The 27,685-nt window shown below is 33.8% G+C and overlaps 2 protein-coding genes across 4 annotated transcripts in view; one reads left to right on the forward strand and one right to left on the reverse strand.

Annotated features, from left to right (window-relative positions):
• The first annotated feature begins 2,424 nt into the window (after nt 1–2,424).
• Nucleotides 2,425–27,685, forward strand: part of LOC131073468 (putative anthocyanidin reductase) — a 51,913-nt gene continuing 26,652 nt past the window's right edge. The window contains exons 1-4 of one of the 2 annotated variants that reach the window (XM_058009905.2): nt 2,425–2,598; nt 2,692–2,861; nt 2,944–3,313; nt 25,978–26,385. In XM_058009905.2, the coding sequence (XP_057865888.2) occupies nt 2,469–2,598; nt 2,692–2,861; nt 2,944–3,313; nt 25,978–26,051 (744 nt within the window). In that variant the 5' untranslated portion in view covers nt 2,425–2,468 and the 3' untranslated portion in view covers nt 26,052–26,385. Of the gene's footprint in view, nt 2,599–2,691; nt 2,862–2,943; nt 3,314–25,977; nt 26,386–27,685 lie in introns of those variants that run through there. The other variant, XM_058009904.2, reaches the window with a different exon arrangement.
• Nucleotides 15,679–20,427, reverse strand: LOC131073467 (disease resistance protein Roq1-like). 2 transcript variants are annotated; one of them, XM_059209263.1, is made up of 5 exons: nt 19,465–20,427; nt 18,218–19,334; nt 17,731–18,042; nt 16,386–17,630; nt 15,679–16,303 (listed from the first exon to the last, which is right to left on the reverse strand). In XM_059209263.1, exons 1-5 carry the CDS (start codon nt 20,205–20,207, stop codon nt 15,941–15,943), a joined length of 3,780 nt encoding a protein of 1,259 aa, XP_059065246.1. In that variant the 5' UTR covers nt 20,208–20,427; the 3' UTR covers nt 15,679–15,940. The 2 variants fall into 2 exon arrangements, with proteins under 2 accessions (XP_059065246.1, XP_059065247.1); XM_059209264.1 differs by having other exon boundaries at nt 16,392–17,630; nt 19,465–20,426.

The following is a 27,685-nucleotide window of genomic DNA, read 5'->3' on the forward strand; positions in this document are numbered from 1 at the left end:
TTGCGATTTTTAAATCATTTTAAAAAATTACTTCAATGAACACCCTCTTGGGTCCAAATTATCTTATAGTGAAAGAGAAACTATCTAAGATTAATAGTTACCTTATTGTCACTCACATTTTGTTGATGAGTTGAACAACCCACCCTTAAGATGGCATTTCCCTTCCTTTAAAATCTATTAATTTCTTTAGTCTTGTGAGAATTAAGTTTTAGGAAAATCAAATTATATCATGCAGCTTGGAAGTATTGTTTCCTCTCTCATGGTTCTAAAGGTCTTAAGTTTATTTAAATCTAATGAAAGGGAAATTGGCATTATGTGCTAATTCATTACTCATATCTCTTACATAATTGAAAGTTCATAAAGAAATCATATTGTTCTTCAAGGTTTGAAAGGGTTTTGGTTTTCATAATCTTCGTATAACAAACATATTCAAATTCAAGGCACTTTTGTGATCAAGAACTTATGGAGAACCAATGAAGTCATTTGACCTTGTCTCTTATCAAATGATAGTGACTTATGTAAGGGATTATCTATCAATTAAAAATCTCTATGGTGGTTCCTTATTCTTTCTTTTTAATACTATCCAATCACTAGGACTCTAAGGGTTCATGCTTTGAAATTCTACAACATGGGTATGAAAAAATTTCTCATTCATTTTTCAAATACTACTAAGAATTTTCTTTCCCAATCCATGGTCAATTGATATGTAGTTTTTCTAACCAATATTTTGAGACCCTCTACACTATTATTAGTTTAAATCCCCTGACATGCTTCATAAAAAAGGGTTAAAGGTGTCAAACATTTGTGTATTCTTTAATTGGGTCTTCTCTAGTCTTTGTTGAGCTCCTTCAAACATATATTTTAAACTATTTGGTTGACTATTGAATTAAAGTTTGCTCATTTTGTTTGGTGCATTTTTCAATAAACCCTTACCAATGGTATAAAATCAACTCATCTAAGAGTTATCAGTCCAAGTTATTGTTTATTATGTGGACAAGAGGAGATTCTTAAGCATAGTTTATTTTTTTGAAAGGGTCATTGGGCCTAAAATAATATTTATGGTTTTTCAATTGTACCTTTCCCTTTCTCATGACATATGGCCTTATAGAAAAATTGGTCTACAATATTTGCTAAATTCACCTAGATTTAGAAAACTCCCAAGGTGGAAATTCTTTTAATATTTGTAAAGATAAAAATACCATTGTTTTCATTGGTTATTCTATTAATAGTCATTTCTTGCTTTGATATTTTCCAACATCTTTATGCAAAATGAGGTGCAACCAAAAAATTTCCTTCAAGTGACACATCTACAAGCACTTTTGGACTATAGTAGTAATGCCTTGTGTATAGTTTCTAGAATTCTACTAATCGTAGGCTCCAATAGGGGCCAATATTTATGTCATTGACATTATTGTAAAGAAAATCAATCTATAGGAGGAGATCATGATTCTTATTCACGTGTTTCGCATCTCATTCCAAGAAGAATTAGAGATCAATATACCCATGGTTGATTTTAGAGCTCTTGCATACCTTCAACATTCTCTTAGTCTCATCACTTAGAAACTTTTATTTGGCTAGAATCTAGCAAAGTCTATCACTTCCTTTGGTTATCTCACCTATTTCTTATGCTTAGCCACTAACTTGAAAAGAAAGTGAAGATAAAATGTTCACTAGTTAGTATCTTGTACTTAATACATAGACCTTCTCTATGAATGAGTGTGACCTCTCTTCATCCCTTAGTGGTATATGTCTTGTCATTTAATGACTATGTAATGTGTATAGACCTTCTCTATGAATTAGTGTGACCTGTCTCCATCCCTTAGTGGTATATGCCTTGTCATTTAATGACTATGTAATGTGTATAGACCTTCTCTATGAATGAGTGTGACCTCTCTCCATCCCTTAGTGGTATATGTATTGTCATTTAATGACTATGTAATGTGTATAGACCTTCTCTATGAATGAGTGTGACCTCTCTCCATCCCTTAGTGGTATATGTCTTGTCATTTAATGACTATGTAATGTGTTTTATTTTATTGATTAAATAAAACCCCTTTTTGAACTTGAAAGATTTTTACACACATTTTTCATAAAAATATGTACAATATACTCTTTTAGATACATATAATCTAATACACATATTGAAACCGCCCCGGCCCCCACAAGAGATTTACCATGTGTGCACTACCATTGGAATATAGCTCTCCAACCCTTAAAATTAAGAAATTAATACCCTCGCCTACACAGCTTCATAGAAAATATCTAGAGCCAAGCCACATTATACGACAACTAATCTTGTTTTATGTTATGAGACGGGCCCACATCCAGAGAAAGATGCCCCCAAGGACAGCATGGATGACAGGACGAGATAGCTAGGTATACCTATGACAATTTGTATGGAAGGCTTTTGCATTAGAAAAGTTTGTATGGAAGGCTTTCGCAAATCGCCATAGACCACTATTCTCGACATGGCGAGTGGGGGAAAAAATGGGGTTAGGGTTGTCTGTGTGACTGGAGCAGGGGGATACATTGCATCATGGCTTGTCAAGAATCTCCTTGAAAGTGGTTACACAGAACATGCCACTCTCAGAGATCCAGGTATTTATCTCCCCTTTTCTTTATATGTAGACCATCTAAAATTATATGGTAAGACTAGATTTACAAATGTAATTGTGAATCTTAAAACTGCAGGAGATGAGAGAAAATGTGGGCCTGTGTTGAATCTACCAGGGGCACAAGAGAGGCTGAAGCTCTTCCAAACGGATCTCTTGGAAGAGGGCAGCTTCGATTCTGCAGTGGAGGGCTGTCAAGGAGTTTTTCATTTAGCCAGTCCCGTAGCCGGTGATAAAGAGAACACGCCGGTAACTACTGATTAATTAATTTCAAGTCATTAGATGATAGAGACTATTTGTTTCCTAGAGATATAAACCTATCGGTTTACAGGAGGATTATATTGTGGCCGCTGTAAATGGAGTACTGAATGTTATGAGAGCTTGTACAAAAGCTAAATCTGTTAGGCGAGTGGTTTACACCTCATCTCTTTCAGCAGCCTGTCCGCTGAGTGATAAGGGGGAATTAGCTTCGTCATGTCTGGATGAATCATGTTGGAGCCCTATCGATTTCCTCAGATCTCACACAAATAAACTGGCCTGGTATATGGCGGCCAAGACTTTAGCGGAACAAGAGGCTCTTAAATACGGTACTCATAACGAGATTGAGGTGGTGACTATCCTGCCACCGATTGTGCTTGGCCCTTGGTTTACAGAGACGCCTGGTTTTTCATCTTCGCAAACAGTACTATCGCTTATTAAAGGTAAGAAATGTCTAAATGTTTATTTATGGATCTTTTATTACAGTATTAGCATTAACTGCAGGCATAATTGTTTAGCTATGTTTATTGATAGGTCTTTATAAATTGTATCAGCGTAAGTGAAGGTATAAAATTACGTTATTTTAAATGATCTATCTTTTTAAATATTATTAGTTAGCTTGTACGGTTTACTTTTAAAATATTGCATCGTTTAAAGTCAAAGATAAATGCTCTGTGAATAAAAGTAAGTAAGTAGTTATCACTTGTACATGTGGAATGTTGATACCTAAAATTATTGTCTAACATCTCTAGAGGATGGAGATAACATTAGATCTACTGATGAAAGTTAGCATAGGTTATTGTTATGAAGCTCAATAAAATGTTTGTAAGTGAGAAGGTTACAAAATAAGAGAGGTTCGTTGTTTTTCACTTTAGATATTAGGAGATCTAGGAGGGTGCTCGTGGATGATTAGAAAAAATAATTGAACAAAAAAAATTAACAGAATTAATCTCCCAAAAATACCATTCTTTTCATATAGGATTCTCTGAAAATTTATGACTAAACAACCACTACACATATGAGACAAAAAAAAACCTCTTTGAAATAGACATATTAGATTATTTATGCAACCTATGATGTAACTGAATATTTTATTGCCTTATGGTATTTACAAAGTTCTAGATCATGACACATACATGACTCACATAAAGGATTATTCATCAATGTTCTCTATGAAAGTCATGCATGTATCATAGATTTTAATAATGGGTTACACATTATTGGTGAGAAACATATATCAAATTAATATCAAATTATTTTATCAGAATCAAATCTAGAAGCAACTAATGTATTAGCATGGATTGTGGAAATCTGATAATATTAATCATTTTATCAAATATTTGATGAATGTACTAGCAACCAAAGAACCGTGTGATAATCCCTACAATAAGAGAGTCAAGATTTAATGTTTGATATTATACAATTATAATTCTCGAGTCTATGAGAAAACCATGAACAAGGGATAAATAGAAAACTAATTATTCAATTAAATTACTATAAGCTCAAGTATATGATTTTTTAAATGCATCCTTAAATCCATCATAACTATTATTGGCACTAAAAACTTGAAATATCAATGTTGAAAAAGTAATATCCCATTCAATACAATGAAAAGAGATCTGAATTTTTTTTTGAGGTAATTTCATAACCTATAGTAAGATTCACTAGTCATATAGAACAATCACATTAACAAATGTAGTATCATATAAAAGTGAAATGTTGAGAAATATGGTTTCGCTATCTAAAAAATGAAAACCAGGAATTGTTCCCAATCTTAGACTCATTGTAGAACAACCAATTATTCTCAACTTCAATCCCTTAGGAAAGCTAGGCACTTGGATCAATTATTCTCTTTTGAATTGATATGATTGGATATGAATTGATGCAATAACTAGGTAGAGTGCTAGGAAATTAACAAGAATTGACATTAAACAACAAGATACTAAATTGAAAATCAAAATGTAACCTCAAATTTGGAAATGAGATGTAGAAAGAAACATGTCACTTACATTTGGGCCTAAAACTACTAGTATATGAAGTGAGGTGTCCTATACCTAGAGGTTTCTTTGTTAGCTTCAATGTTCAGTTTTCACCTATTCAAAACCTAAAATTGTTTGTTTCAGTTTTCCATCTATGAACCTACAACTCTCTATTGCTGAATTTAGAAACTACAAACAGAAAGTGAGGGAAAAGTGTTGTGTTGTATAGGGGTTTGCCTAAGTCAAACTTCAAGTAGGAATAAATCTCTAGTAAACAATGATGATTAGACTTTTTTGGACGAAGAAATCCCACTCATTTGTCCAAAACATAATTTTTACCACTTTTGATTGAATTCTATGATTGATCGAACCAAAAAAATAGTTTGAATGAACGTATTATTTTAAATAAATTCGATTGAATATAATATTTGATCGAATTATTATTTTTGTTTATTTTTAATTATTATTTAAAGGAATTTGATAGAACCTAGGGTTTACCGAACCCCCTTTTTTAGGATTTTTTAAAATATTGTGCCTGACCCTAGCAAAATTTGTGCCAACCATGTGCAATAGAACATAGGGTTAAATAGAACCCATCTTGATAAAACATATGTTCTATCGAACATCCTTCCTAGACATCTCCCCCAGAGCTCTCTTAGTTTCTCCATATTTTTCGTCATCGAAGCTCTAATTGAGGGCTCAAATGGAACAATCTTGATAAACCCAAATTAAAGATAGTATTACTCGAAGCATGCTTTCCAATCATTATAATTTTAATATATATTGAGCTTATTATGATATTTTTTTTGGATTAACTAAACATAGGTTTCTCACCAAACATCAACTTTTTTGTTCAATGCTTATGTCAAAATAGTAAACCAGTGAAAAAAAAATCTGAAAAATATCTACATAATAGGTATTGAAGTCCTCTTTCCAACAAAAAGGAAAAATTTAAATTTTGATACATACACAACAAGTTATGAGCTACCAAATGAACCTATGTCAAAAATAGAGTTAACTTGACTTCAAAACTTAATAAAATATGTAATACTAGACATAATATTATGAAACCAATTGCAAACATTAGATATCGATGTTACAAAACTAAATTCAAAAGAATCACATTTATATATATTTTAGAAAAAAGGTTATACCTTACCAAATGAGTATCACTATTTAAAAATGCCCTTTATTGTTAAAAACTACTTTTTGAGGGAGATAGTAAAATCAATACAAATTTATTCCAATTTAAGAATATATATATATATTTAAAATCTACATAGAAAATGTCACAAATCACTAGTTCACATAATCTACAAATTCCTTATGGTTGAGAAATAATATGTGTTTGAATGTGAATTTTTTCCTCAAAATGATTATTTTAGTGTTAAAGTTGGCTAAAAAGTTTAACCCACTATTGTGGGATCACTCTAGTAGGGTAGAAATGGAAAACCTTAGGGAAATGTATAATTGATAGTTTACACCTTTGAAATGAATCCTCTTTCTTTGAAGCCTCATGAAAACTTGGTGTTATTTTATAAGAGTTAATACATGCTTTCATTCATGGATGCTAACTTGAATGCTTTACTTCAGATCTTTGTTTCGCTACCTTAAAGACTTTTCATTGCTTTGGTCAATTGAAGTATAAATGGAATTGAATTCTTGTAGAGAGATGTTCAAATGAGGGATTGGAAAATTATATTTATATACAAATTTCACATGTTTTGTGTCAAAATTTGAAGAAGGCTAACATTGAGGAGCACTTTCCTTCTTAACAAGTTCCTAACTATTGGAGATTCAATTTTGGCCCATTTTGACTAGTCCATTGTGCTAGGTGCTATATACTATGAGGACTAGTATGTTAGGCACAATTGTCTAGACATTTTGAACTAGAATCAAGGTCAATAAGGATGGAATTGTGCTAGGATAATTGACTTGGCCATGGCTTGAGAACTTCATTAGTCATGAATTAGGAGCATGAGGTAACACCACCAAGGTGAGCAGAAAATGTGTTTAAATTGTGTGAGGATATAATTTACCACACTACATTTAACCCCCACTTTAGTGGGAGTATGACCTTAGAATCATACTCTAGTAAATGTACAAGATAGCATTAAAAGACATTCACCGGGACATTAAAGAGTCAAGACAACACCAAGCCCCCTAGACTTAAGATCTCTTCATTTGAAAGTATCAAGATAAAAGGAGCAACATAATCAACATAGGTTGCAAATACACGTAGAAAACGAAGAATAAAGAGGAATATGGCATCTAGGACTAGTAAGGGATGCTTACTAGGAGACATGAGAGAGAGAGAGAGAGAGAGAGAGAGAGAGAGAGAGAGAGAGAGAGAGAGAGAGAGAGAGAGAGAGAGAGAGAGAGAGAGAGAGAGAGAGAGGTAAAAAATGTCTAACAACATGTGTTATGATAGTTGAATCTCACAAAAGGTTACAAAGAAAAATCTCCATTTTCTAGATAATCTAAAGAAAGACTATGAAATGGGTGATGCATCATACACCAAACACAAAGATTATTAAAGAAAGCCTCTCTTTACTAGGTAATATGAAAATATTATTGAAAATGGGTGCTACTATATGCACCAAAGATATCATGGTGTATTCTCAAAGTGTACAAACTGATCTCTTGGTGTGTGCATAAAGTGTAACATATGGTAGAGTGTATGTACCCACATTAAATTATTGTTTATGCCTTATCAGAAGCAATTTATTTAAGATAGAATGCATGCATTCTAACCCAAGATAGTGAATCCTTTATGTTCTCTTTCATGTCTTCTAACTATCGCCTTTGCCTATGTTTGGGGGTATTTCATTGTTGTGAGGAGCTTGTGTTTTAGGTGCATGTATGCTACCTTAAAGAAATTTCTCCCACTAAAGCATAATATTTAATGTGGGCGCATAGAGTCTACTATATATTACACTTTATGCACACACCACAAGGTTTGGTTCAAATGTACACTTTGATCATGCACTATGATATGCTTGCATACTACTACACCAATTTTGTAATCATTTTTTTTTTACTTTTCAAGATGAGACATTGTTTTTGTAATATTTATGTTCAATGTGTGCTATATCACCCATTTTTTAGTTGAATTTTGCATAAGTATTTAGCAAACTCAGGTTGTGCTTTGTAATCTCTAGTGTCAACTAGCATAACAAACCTTGCTGGACTATTATGACTTTCCTTTTTCTAACAAGACTCATATTAAGAAGTCCTTGATAGAACAAGAAGTCTTGTCTCTTTTCTTTTCTTCTCATATGTTTCATACTAAGAAACTCCTTACTAAACCTAGAAACCATATGACTTCTTCATTCTTGCATGCTCCATGTATGTGTAACCTATGTTGATCACGTTTCTTCTTCTATCTTGATTTTTGGACTCATGAGATCCTAAGTACTTGGGAGCTTGATCTTTTCTTATCTCTTTAATGCCTCAAGTGTTTAAATATTTTTTATCCTATCCTATACTTTATCAAGAGTATGCATGTAAAATCATACTCTCACTAAAGTTGGGGCTAAATGTAGTGTCATAAATTGTATCACCATACAATTTCATACTCATTTGTCTATCACTTTGGAATTTCTTCCTTCATGCCCCTAATACTAATTGATTCTACCCTAGACAATACCAAATTGTGACCTTATCCCATCCCAGGATAACAGAACTAGGATTCCTAATGCTCTAGTCCTCTCGTACAAAGCACCTAGTACCCTAGTCCTCATGGACTGCGACCTACAACCCTAGTCCCCTAGAATATGGTACGTCTATGAAAAATGGTCCCAATTTGGAACCCTTTAATGGTAAAAAAAGTTAGAGCAAGAAAGTGGTCCCTAATGTCAGCCTTTTCAAATTTTCAACATGATTCATGAGATTGAGTATAAAATATAGTCTTATACCCCTTCATTTGAAATATATCCCATATCCTAATTCAATTATCATCAAGAAAGTTGAGAAATCAATTAGGTATTTATAGAGTAGTGAATAAGAGATCAATCCCTCAAGAATTGAAGATGGAATTCATGATCAATTTTATGTGTTTTCTCTATGAGTGAAAGTATACATAAACTCCTACATAGAAACATCAACCTTTCATGAGACTTCAAGGCAAGGAGATTCAGAAAAAAGGTATAACATTTCAATTCTATTCCTTAAGGTTCTTCGCCTCTTCCATACAAGGTTAATCTCTCTATTTTATGTACCATTATTACAAGGTTGGTTAATTTCCACCCAAAGTTTGACTTACTCAAAGCCCTATATACGCCAACATAATTTATCTCTTTTGTAAAAGTATGATGCAGATCTAGCATACTTCAATTACAAATTTATGAAGTGTAGATTGAGACAAGCAAAATAGACTTTGAAGAAGCAAAAAAAACTAGTAACTATTAATTAGCCATATTCACTAACAATTTTTGATGAAATTTCAAGAAGATGATTTGTAGGGAATCATAAGCCAAAATATTTTCATGAATTTTTCACAAAACAACTTTAAGTCAATAATTCCTAGGTACATAGACCTTCGCTTTTAGGCTCAAATTGCAATCACAAGTTCGGGTCTAATTCCTTTTTCTCTATTTGCCTTCAAAATTTGCATATGTAATTTTTAGCTTATTGTCATAATCCCTAGTTCTCACATCATTTATTGTTATATCTTATACAATCATATCAAATCACAAAAAGAGAATAATCAATAATTGTACGTAGCTATTGCAAGGGTTTGAAGTGTGACCTATTGATTATTCTCTGATGTATATTGATTTGAATGGGTTTGATTGATATTTTTCATGTTTAGGCTAGGGAACCCTTTCGTGCATCATTACAACTAGCTTCTTTGAATTTTGTGTAGGTTAAATTTTTTATCCTTGTGATAATCAATGATAATCTCTTCATATCATATTATAAATAATTTATTTCTAGATATTATTCAAAATGAATGCAAATGAATGTACCTTTTATAACCATAGCACCAAATCATGAATCTTGGTGGAAAATTTGGATCACGATAAACTATCATTTGAAGCAAATTAAATAAATAAATAAATTTAATTCTAAAATTAATTTTATTAATATCAAATGTAAAAGGATTACCTCCCATAAATGAAAATGAGATAAGTTAGATAATTATATTATATTAGTACTAAATATGAAAAGAATTCTATAAATTTTTGGATTAATCATAGGAATCATAAACAAGCTAAAATTATTGATATTGTGTGTATTAGAATTGGTATATGAAATCAAGATATACCAAGGTATAAGAAAAATTAAGCATACAAAAACAATTAGGTGTAGGAAAAATCCCACTATCATTTATACTATGATATCCTCATATTTAACCCTTAATTTTTTTCTATTAATGGGTTTTAATTGCCATCCTATAAAAAGGGGTGTTCTTAATGAATACCCCCACTAATTTGCATGATTAAACTACATATTAATGTTGAACCTAATAGAAACTTAGGTTCCTTAGGGTTGGGTTTTATACATAGGCATTCCAATGGAAATTTAATAAAGGTTGCATACAAGAAATAAATGCTTGGGATTGAGTATAAAGAATAAGCTTCAAATTTTTACTTAGGCTTTAGTTGATATAGTAGGGTAAGTGCACAACGATGGTGGTCAAAAAGGGGGGTATAAGTGGACACTTTTTTTTTCTGAAATCAGGTGAACCTGAACTTGGAGGGAAAATTTGAATGTCATCCACTAAAGATATGAAGATAATCAAAGAACAAATATTGTAGTGCTCTGAATCTAGTTTCCAAACTACTAAACTTTTTCAAAATTGGATAAGATTAAGGGGGTCAAATCCTTTGCACATGAAAAAAAGACCCTGATTTTTTCAAAAAAAAAACATAACATAGTGTCTGACATTCTCATCAAAAAAGTCATAGTTAGATTTAGTATTTTGATAAATCCTTTGGAAAAAAGATAGTTAAGAGTGAGCATTAGAAGATGTGTATTTTTTTGTAATTTTTTGGTGAGTATTTTTTTGTAATTTTTTGGTGAGTATTTTTTTTTAATGATTTTTCCAATCGAGCACATCTTGAAAAATTAGGTACATGTTCATGCGTGAGGCATAAGTTGCATTAAACAAATTGAAAATACAATTTTATTTTTTGTAAATTATAAAGAACCAACTACACTACAATAATACATAAAGTTTTTTAAATTTGGATAGGTATATCAAAATTTATTAAAAAAATGGTGCATGTATGTCTATGAGAACTATGGAGACATTGGTAAAACAAATTCAATAATAATATGTAATTGTTAGAATTTTAAAAAAATTATATGGTTAGAAAACTCAGAAGATGGGTGAAAATATGGTGGCAATTTTAGAAATACCCACTTGATGAAGTGTAAACTTGATGATGACAAAGTAGAGAAACCAAGTTGATAAAATAAGACATGTCAAAAAGGAGAGAAATAGAGGGAAATCAAACTTCCAAACTATAGTTTTGTCATCCAGGCCTATTTCCAAGCCTAAACAGTCAAAAGCACGTACGGGGTACCTATGGTATAAAAAGCGCATACGGGGTACCTATGGTATAAAAAGTGCGTACGAGGTATTTATGGTGTAAGAAGCGCATACGCTCTATGTTAACTATAAAAAGTACGTATGCGCTATTTTTTACTATAAATAGCACGTACGCGCTTTTTATGTTTAAATTTTGGGAGTGTGTATGGTATGATATTGTATATATAATATGTGTATATACATATAATATAATTTATATATAATATAAGAATATATAATATATAATATATATATGTATGTATGTATATAATATTTATATATATGTATATGTATATAATAATATATAATATATTAAGTATATATATATACACACATATGTGTGTATGTATGTGTATTGTCTCCCTCTCTCGCCCTCTCAAGCACGTACAAGGTCTCTCTCTCTCTCTCTCTCTCTCTCTCTCTCTCTCTCTCTCTCTCTCTCTCTCTCTCTCTCTCTCTCTCTCTCTATATATATATATATATATATATATATATATATATATCTTCCTCTCCCTCCAATATATCTTGTTTTTGTTTGCATATAGATGAGGTGATAAGAAGATTGACAAGGTGGTCAGTTTTTTTTAAAAGAAGATAGGATATAAAGTAGAATGTTTGAAGAAGATGAACGTATTGATTGGATAATCTTTATGAGTTGTATGGTGTACTAAGGGGTCATATGGTGTCTTATGACCCCTTAGGACTCCATATGACCCCTTAGGTGTTGTTATGGGTCATATGGTGTTTGAAGGGGTCATATAGTGTTCTATGATCTCTTAGGACACCATATGACCCCTTAGGACTCCATATGGTGTCGTTATGGGTCGTATGGTGTCCTAAAGGGTCATATGGTGTTCTATGACCCCTTAGGACACCATATGATCCCTTAGGTGTCATTAGAGCTTATATTGTTTCCTAAGAGGTCATATGGTGTCCTATGACACCTTAGGACACCATATGACCCCTTAAGACACCATACGACCCATAATGACACCATATGGTGTCCTAAGGGGTTATAGGATGCCATATGACCCCTCAAGACACCATACAGCCCATAACAACACCATATGGTTTCCTAAAGGGTCATATGGTGTTCTATGACCCCTTAGGACACTATTTGGTGTCATTATAGGTCCTATGGTGTGCTAAGGGATCATATAGTGTCCTATGACACCTTAGATGTTATTAGGGGTTATATTGTGATCTAAGGGTCATATGGTGTCCTATGACCCCTTAGGACACCATATGGTGTCATTATGTGTCATATGGTGTCCTATGACCCCTAGGATACCTTATGACCCCTTAGGACACCATATGGTGTCGTTAGGGGTCATATGGTGTCGTAAGGGGTCATATGGTCTCCTACAACCCCTTAGGACACCATTTGATCCCTTAGGACTCCATATGGTTCTGTTATGGGTTTTATGGTGTTCTAAGAGGTCATATAGTGTTTTATGACCCCTTAGGACACCATTTGGCATCATTATGGGTTGTATACTATGCTAAGGGGTCATATGGTGTCCTATGACCCCTTAAGACTCCATATGACCTCTTATGTGTCATTATGGGTCATATGGTGTCCTACGACCCCTTAGGACACATGCATGGATCCCTAGGATACCATATGACCCCTAAGAATACCATACGACATGAAAAAACACAAAATGGTATCCTCCAAGTTCAGGTTCTCCTACAACCCCTTAGGACACCATTTGACCCCTTAGGACTCCATATGGTGTCATTATGGGTTGTATGAGGTCATATAGTGTTTTATAACCCCTAAGGACACCATTTGGTTTCACTATGGGTCATATGGTGTGCTAAGGAGTCATATGGTATCCTATAGCCCCTTAGGACACATGCATCGATCCCTAGGATACGAGATGACCCCTAAGAATACCATATGACCCTAGAGAGGGAGAGAGGGGTAGGAGAGGGAGGGAATGGGAGAAAGATACACCTAAGAGAGGAGAGTGAGATAGAGAGATAGAGACTGAGAGGGAGAGGGAGAGACAAGAGATAAATGAGAGAGATAGAGAGGGGGGGAGAGACAAAGATAGAGAAAGGGAAAGGGAGGGGGAGAGAGAGATGGAGAGAGAGAGAGGGAGATAGAGGGAGAGATAGAGATAGAGATTATCATAGAGAAGGGGACTCAAAGAGAGAGAGAGAGAGAGGGAGAGAGAGAGAGGGGGGGGGGATATATAGGGAGTGGGGGAGATATAGAGAGATCTAAGAGATGGATAGAGGGATTGGGAGAGAAAGAGATACCTAAGAGGTGGAGGGGGGGAAGGTGTGAGAGAGAGAAAGAGAGGGTGAGAGATAGAGAGAGTCTGAGTGAGAGGGAGGAAGGGATGGAAGGAGAGTACAAGAGACTAGAGAGAGAGAGATGCAAAGAGAGGGAGAGAGTGAGAAAGAGAGGTAATGAGAGAGGGAGAGAGGGAGGGGGAGGAGAGAGGGAGAGAATGAGAGAGAGATACACCTAAGAGAAGGAGAGAGTGAGATACAGAGAAAGAGGATGAGAGGGAGAGACTTTAGAGAGAGAGAGAGAGAGAGAGAGAGAGAGAGAGAGAGAGAGAATTAAGTGAAAAATAGAAATGGAGGGGGGGTAGGGAGAGAGTGGGAAAGAGATACACTTGACAAAGGAGGAGAGTGAGATAGAGAGAGAGGCAGAGAGAGAGAGAGATAGAGAGAGAGAGAAGACTTGATAGAAGAGGAGAGAGAGAGAGATAGATAGATAAAGGTTGATAGCCAGAGACTTGATAGAGAGAAGGAGAAAGACTTGAGAGAAAGAGAAATGGAGTGAGAGGGGGAGAGAGAAAGAGAGTTAGAGGGAAAAAATACTTGATAAAGGAAGAGAAAGGGAGGGGGAGGGAGAGGGATAGAATGAGAGAGAGACGCTGAAGAGAGGGGGAGAGAGTGAGAGAAAGAGAGGGATATATGAAAGAGAAAAAGAGGGTGAGGGAGATGAGAAAGAGAGGGAGAGATACCCAAGAGAGGGAAGAAAGTAGAGAGGGAGAGATACCTGAGAGAGAGAAGAAAGTAGAGAGGGAGATGTGTAAGAGACAAAAAGGTAGGGGTTAAGGAAGAGAGAGGGGGAATGTAGGGAAGAGACGAGAGAGATAATGTTGATTACTGAAATTTTACATTCAATTAAGGCTTAAAGTATAAGTGTTAAGGCTTGCACATGTTATATTCAATTTTGACCCTACTTTTTATTAGTTCCATCTACATATTTTTACGTATATAATGCACTCACATTATAATTTTTATATTTTAATACATCAATTTTATAATTGAACTTCAAACTCTTTGTAGTGGTTTAGTTCCTTAACAATAATTATTCGTCATAGATATGTCACAAGCAATACTATTGATGTTCACATATAAATTTTACAGTCAAATATCCATAACAATAATTATTCATCATAGATATGTCATATGCAATAATATAGTAATTTTTACATATAAAATTTAGAGTCAAATATCTCACAAAAATTAACATTAAAATAATCCAAAGAATACAATATTTTACTATAGGGCATCCCATCACCGACCATACTATTTATGTAATCTGTCATCGACTGCATCTAGGCGCGATGATGAAACAACGCATTATCTATATGAATGGTTGAAAACTTATCGAAAACTAGAAGTCCCTTGGGGCCCCGTAGTTCACGCTGTGGAAAGTGAAATTTGTTTTTCCAGAAAACATAGAAAAATATCATCTTGTCAGTCCTCCACTGAGTCTCTTCATTACTGGAAGTTGTATAGCATTGATCATTCACGCGGTTTCCTAGACTACTATCACTCCTTACGGTAGCCATTGCCTCCTGTTATTACTTATTTTCGTCTTGGAACTCCTAATTTTCTCCATAAAGTCAAGACTCCCCTTTTCTTTTGCCGTCAGCTTCAATTCGGCGGACATGGCTTCCTCTTCCACAGCCATGCAAAATCAAATTCAAACTATCAAAAGGCAAATTCTATGAATAAAATGTCATATCTTTGTACAAATAGATGTGTTCATAAAACGTTTGTTTGTATAGCATATAATTTCTCAAAATAAAAATTAGGAAGTGATAAATTTGATTTCAATGTATAGATTTTTTAAGAAATGGATAAATATATAGGATTTGATTTTGAAGATAAAATTATTGTACTATGAATAAAAATCAGAGTGTGTTTAAAAGGACATGATGATATGGACATCAATATATGAAAAATTCTAGTTTCTACAGTCACATTCATACAAAATGCTATTTTATTTATTTATCTTGCAACATATCTCGTTTTATTTAGTTTATTTGTGAAATTATTACAGTCCAATGTAACTCTTTAATCTTTTGCTAATAATTTAAGTAGTCTTTGAAGAAATTGCGCTACTTGTACGAAATGGAAATTCAATCTTCACCACCATCCTATCCTTATTTTTCTAATTATTAACACTGAACTTCATACGCCAATTGATTAACTATTCTTTACACAATAACTTTACATTGGTTTAGAACAGCTGTTTCCCAATGCTTCTTATCTACAAGCTGCGTGCCAAATGGCAACTATTCCAGGAGTGGTAACAATTGGTGAAATGCCTCCACAATTCTTCCTTCTTCGCCCATCACTACTATAGCTTTTGTTTTCTTGACTCCAGAGATTGCATGGAAGAAAAGAAAGACTTCCATGCTCGCATCATATTTTCCGAGGGACGCACAAATGCGTACAACTTTCCTCTCCTCCTCATTCTCCTCTTTTCCCTCCACATAACAGTAAAAAGAAGGGGTGTCAAACAAATCTAGAGTCTTCGATACATCTGATGGCTCCTCTACCTCCCTAATCGCAAGATCAGAAAAGTCTAGAGAGTTTACAATTGGTCTGACAAAATTGGTCACGCTACCTTGTATCCACAAACGCCTTGGACATTCCTACAAATCGTATTGCTTTTGAGTCATTAGGATGAACATTTTCATAATACGAAATACTAAAAAATTGAACTCTACTTATTACCTTTACCTTCAAAGACTGAATGCAAGGTTTCAGGGCTGATATAGTCTCGCATTCAAGGACTAGGGTTTCCAATAATTCCACTTTCTCCAAACTTTGTAGACCTGGTACCTTCCAGCAGGTCTTTACAAGACACAGATGCTTCAATGACTGGGAGTATTGCAAACCTTCTATTTTCTCAACTTTGGGGCAATTCGTCAATATAAATTCTTTCAGCGAAGTGAAATCAGCAAAGTTTGGCAGTTCTTCTATCTGGGGACAATTAAATATTATCAGATTCTCAAGGCTTACGAGAGCACTAACACACCTGATGTTCTTCAGTACTTTGCAATCGTATATTGATAGCAATTTGAGCGACATTGGCAGTCTCTCGATTTCCACTGAATGACGATTCCACCTAAGCTTAAAACTTTCAAGGTTGGGACAAGAATCATTGGAAATTGATATCCTGGAGACTTGCTTCAAGTCTTCCGCACCGGCATCAGAGTCGATTTCACTAATAGGACTTACAATTACAATACTCTTCAATGAGGATAACCTTACAGAAGAAGTTTGCAAACCTTTTAACATCAGACTCTCAATTATGACAGACTGTAATTTGATCAGTTCACCAATGTTATTTGGTGAACCTGTTAACATGGTACAACCTTGTAGATCTAACTTTGTCAGGGATGCCCGATTCATTATATGATGAGGCAAATCTTCCAATTCCTCGCAATAACTGAGTTCAAAAACTTTCAGCTTCCTGATATTTTCCAGCATATCTATCTTCAATTTAATCTTGGCACAGTATGATAACTTTAAATCTTGCAGGTGGATCAGTTCCTTGAAAGAGCATGGCAACGTGCTTAACTGTTTGCAATGCTCTAGACTTAAATACTTCAAGCATTTTAAATTGCCAAAACCAGTAGGTAGTGAGGATAGCATTTCACAGTGTGATAGATTCAGATCTTCCAGGTAGATCAGCTGATTGAAAGAATCAGGCAAACTGCTCAACTGCTTGCAATATGCCAGAATTAATTTCCGCAAACTTCTTAAATTGCCAAAACGAGAAGACAGTGAAGATAGCCTTGGGGAGTATAATTTCAAATACTCCAGGGATTTGAGGCAGCAGAACTCTTCTGGCAAACTGTTACCATGAAAATAGAAAAAAAGCTTCTTTAGATACTGAAGACGGCCTATTGACCTTGGAAGCCTTTGCAACTTTTGGTTACCCCATATAATAAGCTGTATCAATTGCAAAGGAGGCTGCAAGCAAACATTATTTTATTTAATATAATTCAGAAAAGCATGAACAATTAGTAAGTTTCGAAATAATCCCGTTCAACCAGGAAGGAAAAATACTTACATCCGCACTCTCCTCCCACAATTCTTCCAACTCATTAGCACCATGAAGCTCTAAAACACTTAAACATCTTAGTGTAAGCCATGTTGGAAGATTTCTTAATGGAAAATCTTCCCACCGAAGCCACACCAGGTCTTCTGATAATGATGCAAATTCTTCAGTAAACTCATTTCCTTTCACGGAAAGGATTTGTAGTCCATTTGAGAATCTAAGGCGTTCGGACAGTCTGCTTGAGTTTTGTATTAACTGATATGTGTACTCTTTGAAGGCCACAAAAGCATTTGCTGGTCGTATCCCTCGAATCAGCATTCTTTTCTGAATGAAAGAAACCAGAAATACTAAGTGTTCTAATCAAGTTGCTACATGCAGAGGAAGATGGTAAGATATTCTATTGTTTTAACGCTTTCACTTATCAATGATTTATAAGAAAGTTGCTCAATATCAAACGCAGACTTGCATTATCATGTGGGTATGCTAATATTAACCTCACCTTGGGATGTTTCTTTATGTTAGCAATCTGTAATGGAAACCAGACACGACATGGTGAGTGTCTACTTGCAATCTCTCTTCCCATATCCCTAAGATGATCATGCATTTTTATCTTGGCAGACCTCACTGGAGCAAGATAATGCCTGCAGTACCTATAATCTGACTCACAAACCAGCTCTACAAGGCACTTATTCACAAGTGTTTCTAAACCATGCAGACCACTCCAATGCATCCCATCCCACACTGCTATAGCCGTGCTTTTATCTTCTCCAATCAGAAAACAAGCTACATCCAGGAACATCTCTTTTTCTTCATCGTCCAACGCATCGTAGCTAACTTGTAGCTTTTGTTTGATGTCGCCAGGCAATATTCTTGAGACTTTATTTAACTGGGATTTCCAGTAATCTCTGGAATTTCTGCCATATAATTGTCCCCCTAATACCTTCAGTGACAGAGGCAAACCACCGCAAGCTTGGATGAACTTCTCAACCAGAATTTCAAATTCAGCCGGTGGAGATGGTTGCAAGAAAGCATGCAAGCAGAATAGCTGCTCGGCATGTGACCTGTTAAGTCCTGGCATTTTATAAATGCAGGACAGACCCCATGATTTAAGGAGACCCCAATCGCGGGTCGTTACAATAACCATACTTTGGGATCCAAGATTGTCCTTTTTTGGCAACAGAGCATTCAGGTGGTCGATGTGATCCACGTCATCCAAAACGATGAGCACCCGAAGTGAGGTCAAACGGTTTGCAAGAATGGCTTTGCCTTCATCTAGATTGTCGAATGCTAAATGATGCACACCAAGGTCGGCCAGAAGCCTTTTCTGCTTGTCAGGCAGCGCATTTCTGGATGCCGCATCTCGAACGTCAGAAACAAAACTGCATCTCTCAAACGAGGAAAAGTTCCGGTTGAATAGCTCTTTGGCTAGAGTTGTTTTACCACTACCTCCCATGCCCACGATCCCCGTGATCTTTACTTTCTCTACACTTGCAACTGATTCGAAGTCTTGTATCAGCTCATCCAATCCAAGTGGATGTTCGGCAACCCATATAGGAACATTTTTCATGACTTTCAATGCACAATTCACGATATTCTTCAAAACTCTGGCCTCATCCCTACACATTTTTAGCCGAAAATAAGAATAGAATACACTATACCGCTTAAATATATATATCAGCAGAAAAGTGGTTGAAATGATGGATGCCATTAAAGATTCGACTAATTAATGGAGAAAATAATACATACTCATTATTGTTAACCTGGTACCCGGAATGGAATGAAATGTTGTAAAGCGCCCTTTTCCACTCATCAAGCTTCTCCTGGGTGTATCTGCCTTCCTTTCCACGCTTTAAAAATGATTGAGCATATATTCCTCTTCCTTGATCAATCAATCTGATTTCTGAGGGCTCAACATGATAGAATATAGGAATGATTTTTGCACCAGTTTTGAGCATGAAAGATAGTTCAGCCAAACACCATGGGGATTGGGCATAGTTTTGAGAAAAAATGGCAATGTGAAGGGAGGCACTAGTCATTGCTGCTTGTATTTCTGCCGGCATCACATGACCAGGCTCAAGTTCCTCTACATCGAGGAAAGCTTGGAATCCCATGACATCAAGTGTGTGGTAAATTTTGCTGGCAAGTGTGTGTTTCACATCACTTCCGCGATGGTTAATAAATATCTGGCATGGCCTCGTACATGTAGAGGCTGAGGATGCTGCAAGCTGATCAAAAGCGTTTTGGCGATCAAGATGAGTTTGCCGGCTATCTCTGGAGGCCCATAAAAACCTGAGGATTGGAACGGCGCAGATTCGTTCCGTGTCGTTTTGAATGGACCGACACCATTCTCGCAACAATTTTATAATCTCTTCTAGACAATTTAGATTTTTTGTGGGCTCTGCAGATGTAGAGATAGAATATGGTGCACGCTGCTCAAATTCTGTCTCTAGTTCAATCTGATTATGGCTAGCTGAAAAAGTGGAAGCCATTTCAGAAGAATTAAATTGAACTGGACACAGAAGAAAAATCGATGGTCGTTTTGTTTTCGGGCAACGAAGGTTTCCAAGGCAAAGAGGAATAATAAAACCGGGTCAATGGGAGTAAAGAAAAATAGGGATGGAGGAAAGAGAGGAGGTTTGACGTGAGGAGGGTTGGGATAAGCATAGAAAATGGTGTACGAAACCGCGTTCATGCAACTTCTCGAAAGGAAGGTTTTTTTAATAAGTTGTGACATCCACAATCAAAATATAGGCATTCTTACCAATAATCAATAAAGGTTTAATCAAAGTTACTCTTTTAAGTAAAAAACAATTGTTATTCAATTAATTTTAGAAAATATCTTTTATAAAAACATTGTCAAGGTTTTGGTCATCAAAATTTAATTTGTTGCATAAAGTATTGTAAAAATTGAGTAAAGTAAGTTTTCAAAAGGTAGATATATTTTCAACAATCTACTATTAGCTTGAAAAACGATTAAATGGATTCAACAATCTTGTCAAAATACAGTGTTGGTTAAGTTAAACTTTGAGAAAACCTATAATAGAATTTGTGTAAACCAACTTGTTCAACTCCTGATAAAAAATTTGAGGGTCTTCTAATATGTAATAATAAAGTACAACATGAACATAGAATTCATACTTTTCATGAAAGATTTCCTCATTTATTTATAGACTATTCTACTTGTACCTCTATGATAATTAAAATAATCTTAATGCAAATGAAAGATGTATAATTGCACCAAAGGCGTCTCCTACTATGAAATGCACAAGCTAATTTTTGCATATCAACGGTTGGTATTGTCTAAATACAGTGCAAGACGACTGAAACATCTTTGGCCGTTGATCGATTTTCATCCGTATTTAATTCCTCCCAGCCGGTAATCTTTGTTTTTCTCACTTTTTCCTGTGCCTGCCAGTCAACCACAGTCACAGGTTTTTGTTCTTTTGATTTTTTTAACCATTTAGGGTGAGAGGCAGTGGCTGGACCATGCGGCGCCTCTTAAATTTAACTTTTTCAATTTCCAACTTTTTTATAAGTAGAAATTGCAATATATAAATATAATAAAATCACCCACTTAATTAAATTAGTTAAAATTTGAGTAATGTGATCCCGTTTGCATGATGGGATATGTGAAAGAAAATATTTTTATTAAAACTTTAACAATACGTTTTATTTATTATTTTATTAATTTTTTTATTTTAGTTAGCTTATTTTTATATATTATATAATATTATATATAAGTAAAAATGTTAGCTAAATAATAAGATTTGGTTAATTTAAATAGGATTTGTTTAGAGATGATATGTAAAAAAAATATTGATTGTTTGATGATTAATGTAGTCATTAATGCTAGTAGATTTCCACGATCCATATGATTGAATTAAGTATTTTTGGATTCAATTGTGTGAGTGTTTTCTCATAAAAAACGCTCACACAATCAAATCTAGAAACAATTCATTTAATGTATTCATTCTTAAGATTTAGTTTCAATATTCAATTTTTAAATTTTTTTATAGTAAGTTTAAATCCATGATTTGTGAAATTAGTACACAAAAAAAAAAATGCATATTTGATATATTAAGTAAAATGTATATATTTGATGTATGTTAAATAAAATTACAATTATGAAATGAATGTTTCTCAAATTATGATAGTAATATTTAATGAATTTGTTTTTAATATAATTTACAAATATTTTATTTATGCAATAAAATTTTGAAGTTAATAGGAATTTTTATGAGCATTTCATTCTATTTAATTTTTATAAACATAAATTGTATAAATAAAAGAAATTATTCAAAGTTGAAATTTTATTAAAAACAAAACAAAAAAATACTAAAATAGTACAAATAAGTGTAATAAAAAAATAAATAAATAACTTAGTTAAATAAATTTATCTCAAACAACAATTAATTTTTAAAATTTGGTCTTTAGAAATACCCAAACTTCCATTAGTGTTGTAAAATTAGCTCACAAAAAAAATGAATACTTTTTTAGTTACATTTTTTACAACTTTTGAAGCCTAAATCAACCATTTATATCACATGCATAAATTTATATGTTTTGCATGCTTTTTAGAAGTATAGCCTTTAACAAGTTTCTAAAATTATATGATATATTAACAAAAAGAACTAAAAGCATCTCTCTCTCTCTCTCTCTCTCTCTCTCTCTCTCTCTCTCTCTCTAACTCACACACACACACACACACACAAACTTCCTATTTCTCCTATCTTTCTATCTCTCTAACTATATCTTTCCTTGTCCTACTCCATTTCTTTATATCTCCCTCCTCTCTTGATGTCTCCTTATATCTCTAGATCTCTCTATCACCTCTATCTCTCTATATCTCCCAATCTTCTTCTCTCTCTCTCTCTCTCTCTATGTGTGTGTGTGTGTGTGTGTGTGTGTGTGTGTGTGTGTGTGTGTGTGTGTGTGTATCTCCCTATATATATATATATATATCTCCTTATCTCTCCATCTCTTTCCCTACCCTTCTCTATCTATTTTCATATCCCTCTCTATATCTCTTTGTCCCTCCCTCTCCCTCTCCCTCTTTATATCCCCTTATCTCTCTTCCTTTGTGCATCCTTATCCCCCTATCTATTTCTTTATTTTTTACTCTCTCTCCCTTTCTCTTCACATATATATCTCCATCTCTCTCATTCTCTTCTCACATATCTCTATGTCTGCATTTTTATTTGTTTTCCTCTCTATCTCTTTGCCTCCCTCTCCCTATATCTCTTTATATCTTTATATCTTTATCACTATATCTAACCATTTATGTCTCTCTCTATCTCCTCCTTTGGACCACTTACTCTATCTACTTATCTCTTCCTCACAACATCCCTATTTATCTCTATTTTTATCTCTTAATCTACCTCTCTATCTTTGTATCAACTTCTCTCCCTCTATCTTGGTCTCTATCTTTTTCTTCTTCTCTCCCCTTCTATTTATAGACATCTCTCTCTCCATATATCTATATCTCTTTTATTCCCTAGCTTTGACTCTCCATACTTATTCTTACATTTTCATTCATCTCTATCTCATTATTTCTACATCTCTCTCTTCCCCTATATCTCCTCTCTCTCTCTCTCTCTCTCTCTCTCTCTCTCTCTCTCTCTCTCTCTCTCTCTCTCTCTCTCTCTCTCTCTCTCTCTCTCTCTCTCTCTCTCTCTCTCTCTCTCTCTCTCTCTCTCTCTCTCTCTCTCTCTCTCTCTCTCTCTCTCTCTCTCTCTCTCCATCTTCCTCTACATCTTTATACCTTAACTCTGTATCCATATACATTTCCATCTCTCACTCTTCCCCCTTCTCTCTCTTGCTATACCTATCTCTCCCTATATCTGTATTGCAATCATAGCATGAGGCCATTGGTAATGAAGCTTGATTATCTTCATGATTTAGATTTTTTTATTTTGGTCATGTTTGCATCCATGTAAGTGAATGCATGGTTGATTTGAAGCTATCACTTCTCAATTGAAATCTGTGTTTTATAGATAACATCATTTTCTAAACGGCCTACCAATTCACCGCACTTACTATAAAATTGTATGTAAAAACTAGACCAAAATATTTTCTAATTGACCTTTCACACCAATTTGGCATACCCATTGCACACCAAGGTGCAATTGCTAGTAACTATTATATAGTTATTGCATTCATTCATCCTTGAGATAAATGTCCTTCAATATTCTCTATTTTGTTGGAAGAGCCATTTACAAATTTAATAAATGACAGTAATACACAAGATATGTTGGGAGTATATTATTATCAGGATTACAACCATAGAATGATAGAATTATGGGTTCCTTTACATTTGTCACTATATTTATTATCAATTATGTATGATAGTATATACAATGAATATCTATAAAATAATTAGTTTTATCAATAATAATCATCTCTAGTACTAAAAGTATTAATAGTATCAAACGCTAACATTAACATAATTTTACTATTTGATACTCTTGAACATCTTATCAAAGAGAATTCTGTGCATATCCAATAGTCCCTCAAAATTTGTAAAATAAAGATACTTTCTTTAACTTGAAATCATTCTAAACTCTATACTACTTCTCTTGGAAGAGAACTTCACATAACATGATTTTTGATCTCTTAAAATGAGTGTCATAACTTCTTAGACATATCCATCCTCAAAATGTTTTAGCCTTGTTTTCTCCTTCACATTGACACTACTTTGTGGGTTATACCTAACATAATATTTTGCAAAAGTAAGTTATCTATACATAAACATATTTTTATGACGCCTATCAACATCCCATGTTATGCCTTATGCCCTCCCTACCCATGCCATAATTGCATGGTTGATGCAAAATATATCTATTGCAAGAATGTTTAAAAAATCTAATAAATATAATATGGTGGTGTAAATCACATTCCATAATAACACTAGTAATCTCCATGCCTTCTCCAAAAGGGTAATTTTTAGACAAAATAAATATGCAAAGATTGGGATGTCAAATATGAGAGGAAAATATTAGATAAATGCTACCCTGTGAGCAATTTAGACTTGTGCAATCATTGTGGGATATAGATAAGATTTATTTGTTTAATAATAATAATTACATCGAAGGCGTCTCTTATTTGATATGAATAAACCTCAATTTTCCCATCTACGGTTTGTATCATCTTTTATGCAATGCAAGACCATTGCAGCGATCTGAGCCCTATGTTTTCATTCAGCTGATAAAGAATAAAGAAATAAATAAATAAATAAATAAATAAAGAATGTCTGACTAATTGAATATGAATGGTCACATCAAAATTTATGATACTTCCACCTTATCTGAGATGAACCGGCTAACTTTGAGCATCGACAGTGCAGATCATGAGAAAGAGGATGCAAGACGACCACAAGCATCCTGAGCATTGATTTTTTCTAACTATGAATGCATTTCCCAAAAACATCAGTGGATGCATTTAAAGTTGCATAGGCTTTTGATCTTCACATGGGTTGTATCTACTCATCTGTGTTCCACATTAGTCAGCCAAAAAAGGATAAATCATAAATAGCAATAGTTATAGTTTTAATAATATTGTTACTAAAAAGCTATGGCAATATAAGACTAGTACATAATAAACAAATTGTACCTGGCTCGCTCTGCAAACAAGTTGATCTTTTTCCTCATAAAAAAAAACACATCCCTCTTCTCATTTATTGTTTCCATCTTCAAACAAAGAATTTGCAGTTGTCTCCATTCCGATTTATGCATTGTTGGTGATTGTATGTACGGTTGCAAAAAAATGCATGCATCAAAATTGTTGAACTCACTGCCAAAGTTCCCTATAAATATAGGTTTAAGAATTATTACAAATATAAAGGAGATGAATACAAGTTTTAGAATCCCTAGTATAAACTGTTAGATACTAGAAAAAGAGGGTGTTATGATCTGAACTTTAAATAAGCCTTTGTGCATATAAATAAAATTTTTGAAGTAATAGTTTATGTTGAGTTGTGACAAACTTCTTGCCTTCCATTTTCAAAACTCAAAACACCAACAAGTGCTACAATTTAATACTATATTGCAACAAGAACTTTAACTTTCTTCACATCAAACCTGCAAAATAAAACTTACATGCACGACCTTTCATTTGGCCCCTCTCAATATACAAAGCTCTTTCACTTTGATTCTTTGTCTCGTCTCTAGTTAAACCCAATTGTTTGTGCTTAATGGGTTGATTCTTCTCCCCTTCTCCCCTTATTAGTCTGCTTCTAACCATAAGCCCCTTTCTTTCTTTTAGGTTGTGATCTCCCGATTCACTCACTATCTTGGGCCGATACCCTCCACACTTGGGAGCCGCACAAGCTAACCTAGTACCCTGCTCTAAGACCATGAGAATTTGCTGGTAGAGTATGCAGAATTTGTCTTATTCCCATCAATTCATTTGCTCGAAAGTTTCTTAATTCCATTTTGTGGGACTCTTGCAATCATTGCAATCTTTAGAGGCATTCTAACAAACAGTTCATGTGCCTGACTAAGCTTCCACATTTGCATGTGTCTACCAGTGAGGTTGCAGTTCTATAACAATACTCTACTGTTATCCTTTGATAGAAGTCCTCTTGGAAAAATCTTAGGCAAGGAGAATGCTGGGAAAGGTTATGGAATTTTTGTGCACCTTATTAATACTTCTACATATTGCATACATTTATACCAGAGAACTTGCAACTACTACATCTGATAAAAAATGCATTTTCAACTACACTTTGATGTATATTGATAACCTCTTCCAAAGCCTCTGTTTTAGCACAGGTTATGAAATCTAGCATTGCTCACAACAACTGGATTTGCTTAAAAGAGTTAAGGGTGTAAGAAGAGATATGAATGATTCTTTGGAGAAGATTTTGGATCCTTATATGTGATCAAATGCATGAAATTTATAGAGAATGCAACATTTTGATGAAGGACTAAATGAATAAGTAAAGAAGAGTATTCGAAGGTCTGTTATGTTCTAAAATTCACTAGATGATAATGCATAGTATGGAAATTGTCTCTACAAAATAAAACAAGAAGACTTGATTGTCTTTCATTTGCTTGAACTAAATTACTCTCTAAAAACAACCTTTTTTCTTTTGTCTTTATTTCCATCAAACAAAGGCTATCAAATGCTAAGGCAACAATGATACCTGGAATACATGCAGATGATACTTGGAAGGCATGCAGTGTATATAAGATGTGGCAACAAACTTTATTATTTTAAGATGTGATCTCATACTTAAAGTTATTATATAATTTGACTTTATTTAAATCTTTTTTTTCACTTTATTGAAAATGTCATGTTACTCCAGTCTCTCCACTATGTTCTTTGGACTTAACTCCTTTTTAGTGCCTCCACAAAAGGTAACTACTATGTTCAAAAGCTTTTAACTTCCATTATATGGCAATCCTACTTTATCATATATAACAAATTATTGCAATCACTGTTTCTTAATATAAAATTATATATAATCACAATTTAAAATATTATGTATAAATTAATTCATTATTTAAAAGAAATTTAAGTTTTTATATAGGTGTTTAGATAATATATTTTTGGTCAAATTTTTATTTATAAAAAAAATTATTATAAGAATCGTTTATCTCAATCAATAATTCAATTCTAATCAAAATAATTTATAAAATTAAATAAAAATTTGTTACAAACATTCAAATTATGAATCTTCTTTTAAAGTAGTAGTAGTTATAATTTAATATTTGAATGTCGAACTCCTACATATTTTTTTATTATTTCTTATTTTTAAATTTATTATCTTTGAAATTTAATAATTAATTTCTTAAAAAAGGAGATAATTTTTTAATGGTAATATTATTTTTTAATATCTCCTATATAATTGAAGTAGTGATTTTATTTTCACTCCAAATTTTTTACTTTCTATTGAAGATTACTTATAAATTTATGATAACTATAGTATATAAAAATATGTTAAAAAAATTAGTGAAGAGGTAATAAC

Source organism: Cryptomeria japonica, chromosome 7 (genome assembly GCF_030272615.1).
Source record: "Cryptomeria japonica chromosome 7, Sugi_1.0, whole genome shotgun sequence".
Lineage (NCBI taxonomy): Eukaryota > Viridiplantae > Streptophyta > Pinopsida > Cupressales > Cupressaceae > Cryptomeria > Cryptomeria japonica.

Coding starts and splice junctions, on each gene's coding strand:
- LOC131073467 (XM_059209263.1), bottom strand. CDS start 20,207: ATGGCTTCCACTTTTTCAGCTAGCCATAATCAGATTGAACTAGAGACA. Junction 19,335..19,464: donor TACCAGGTTAACAATAATGA/GTATGTATTATT, acceptor AAAAATGTGTAG/GGATGAGGCCAGAGTTTTGA. Junction 17,631..17,730: donor TGTGGGAGGAGAGTGCGGAT/GTAAGTATTTTT, acceptor GTTTGCTTGCAG/CCTCCTTTGCAATTGATACA.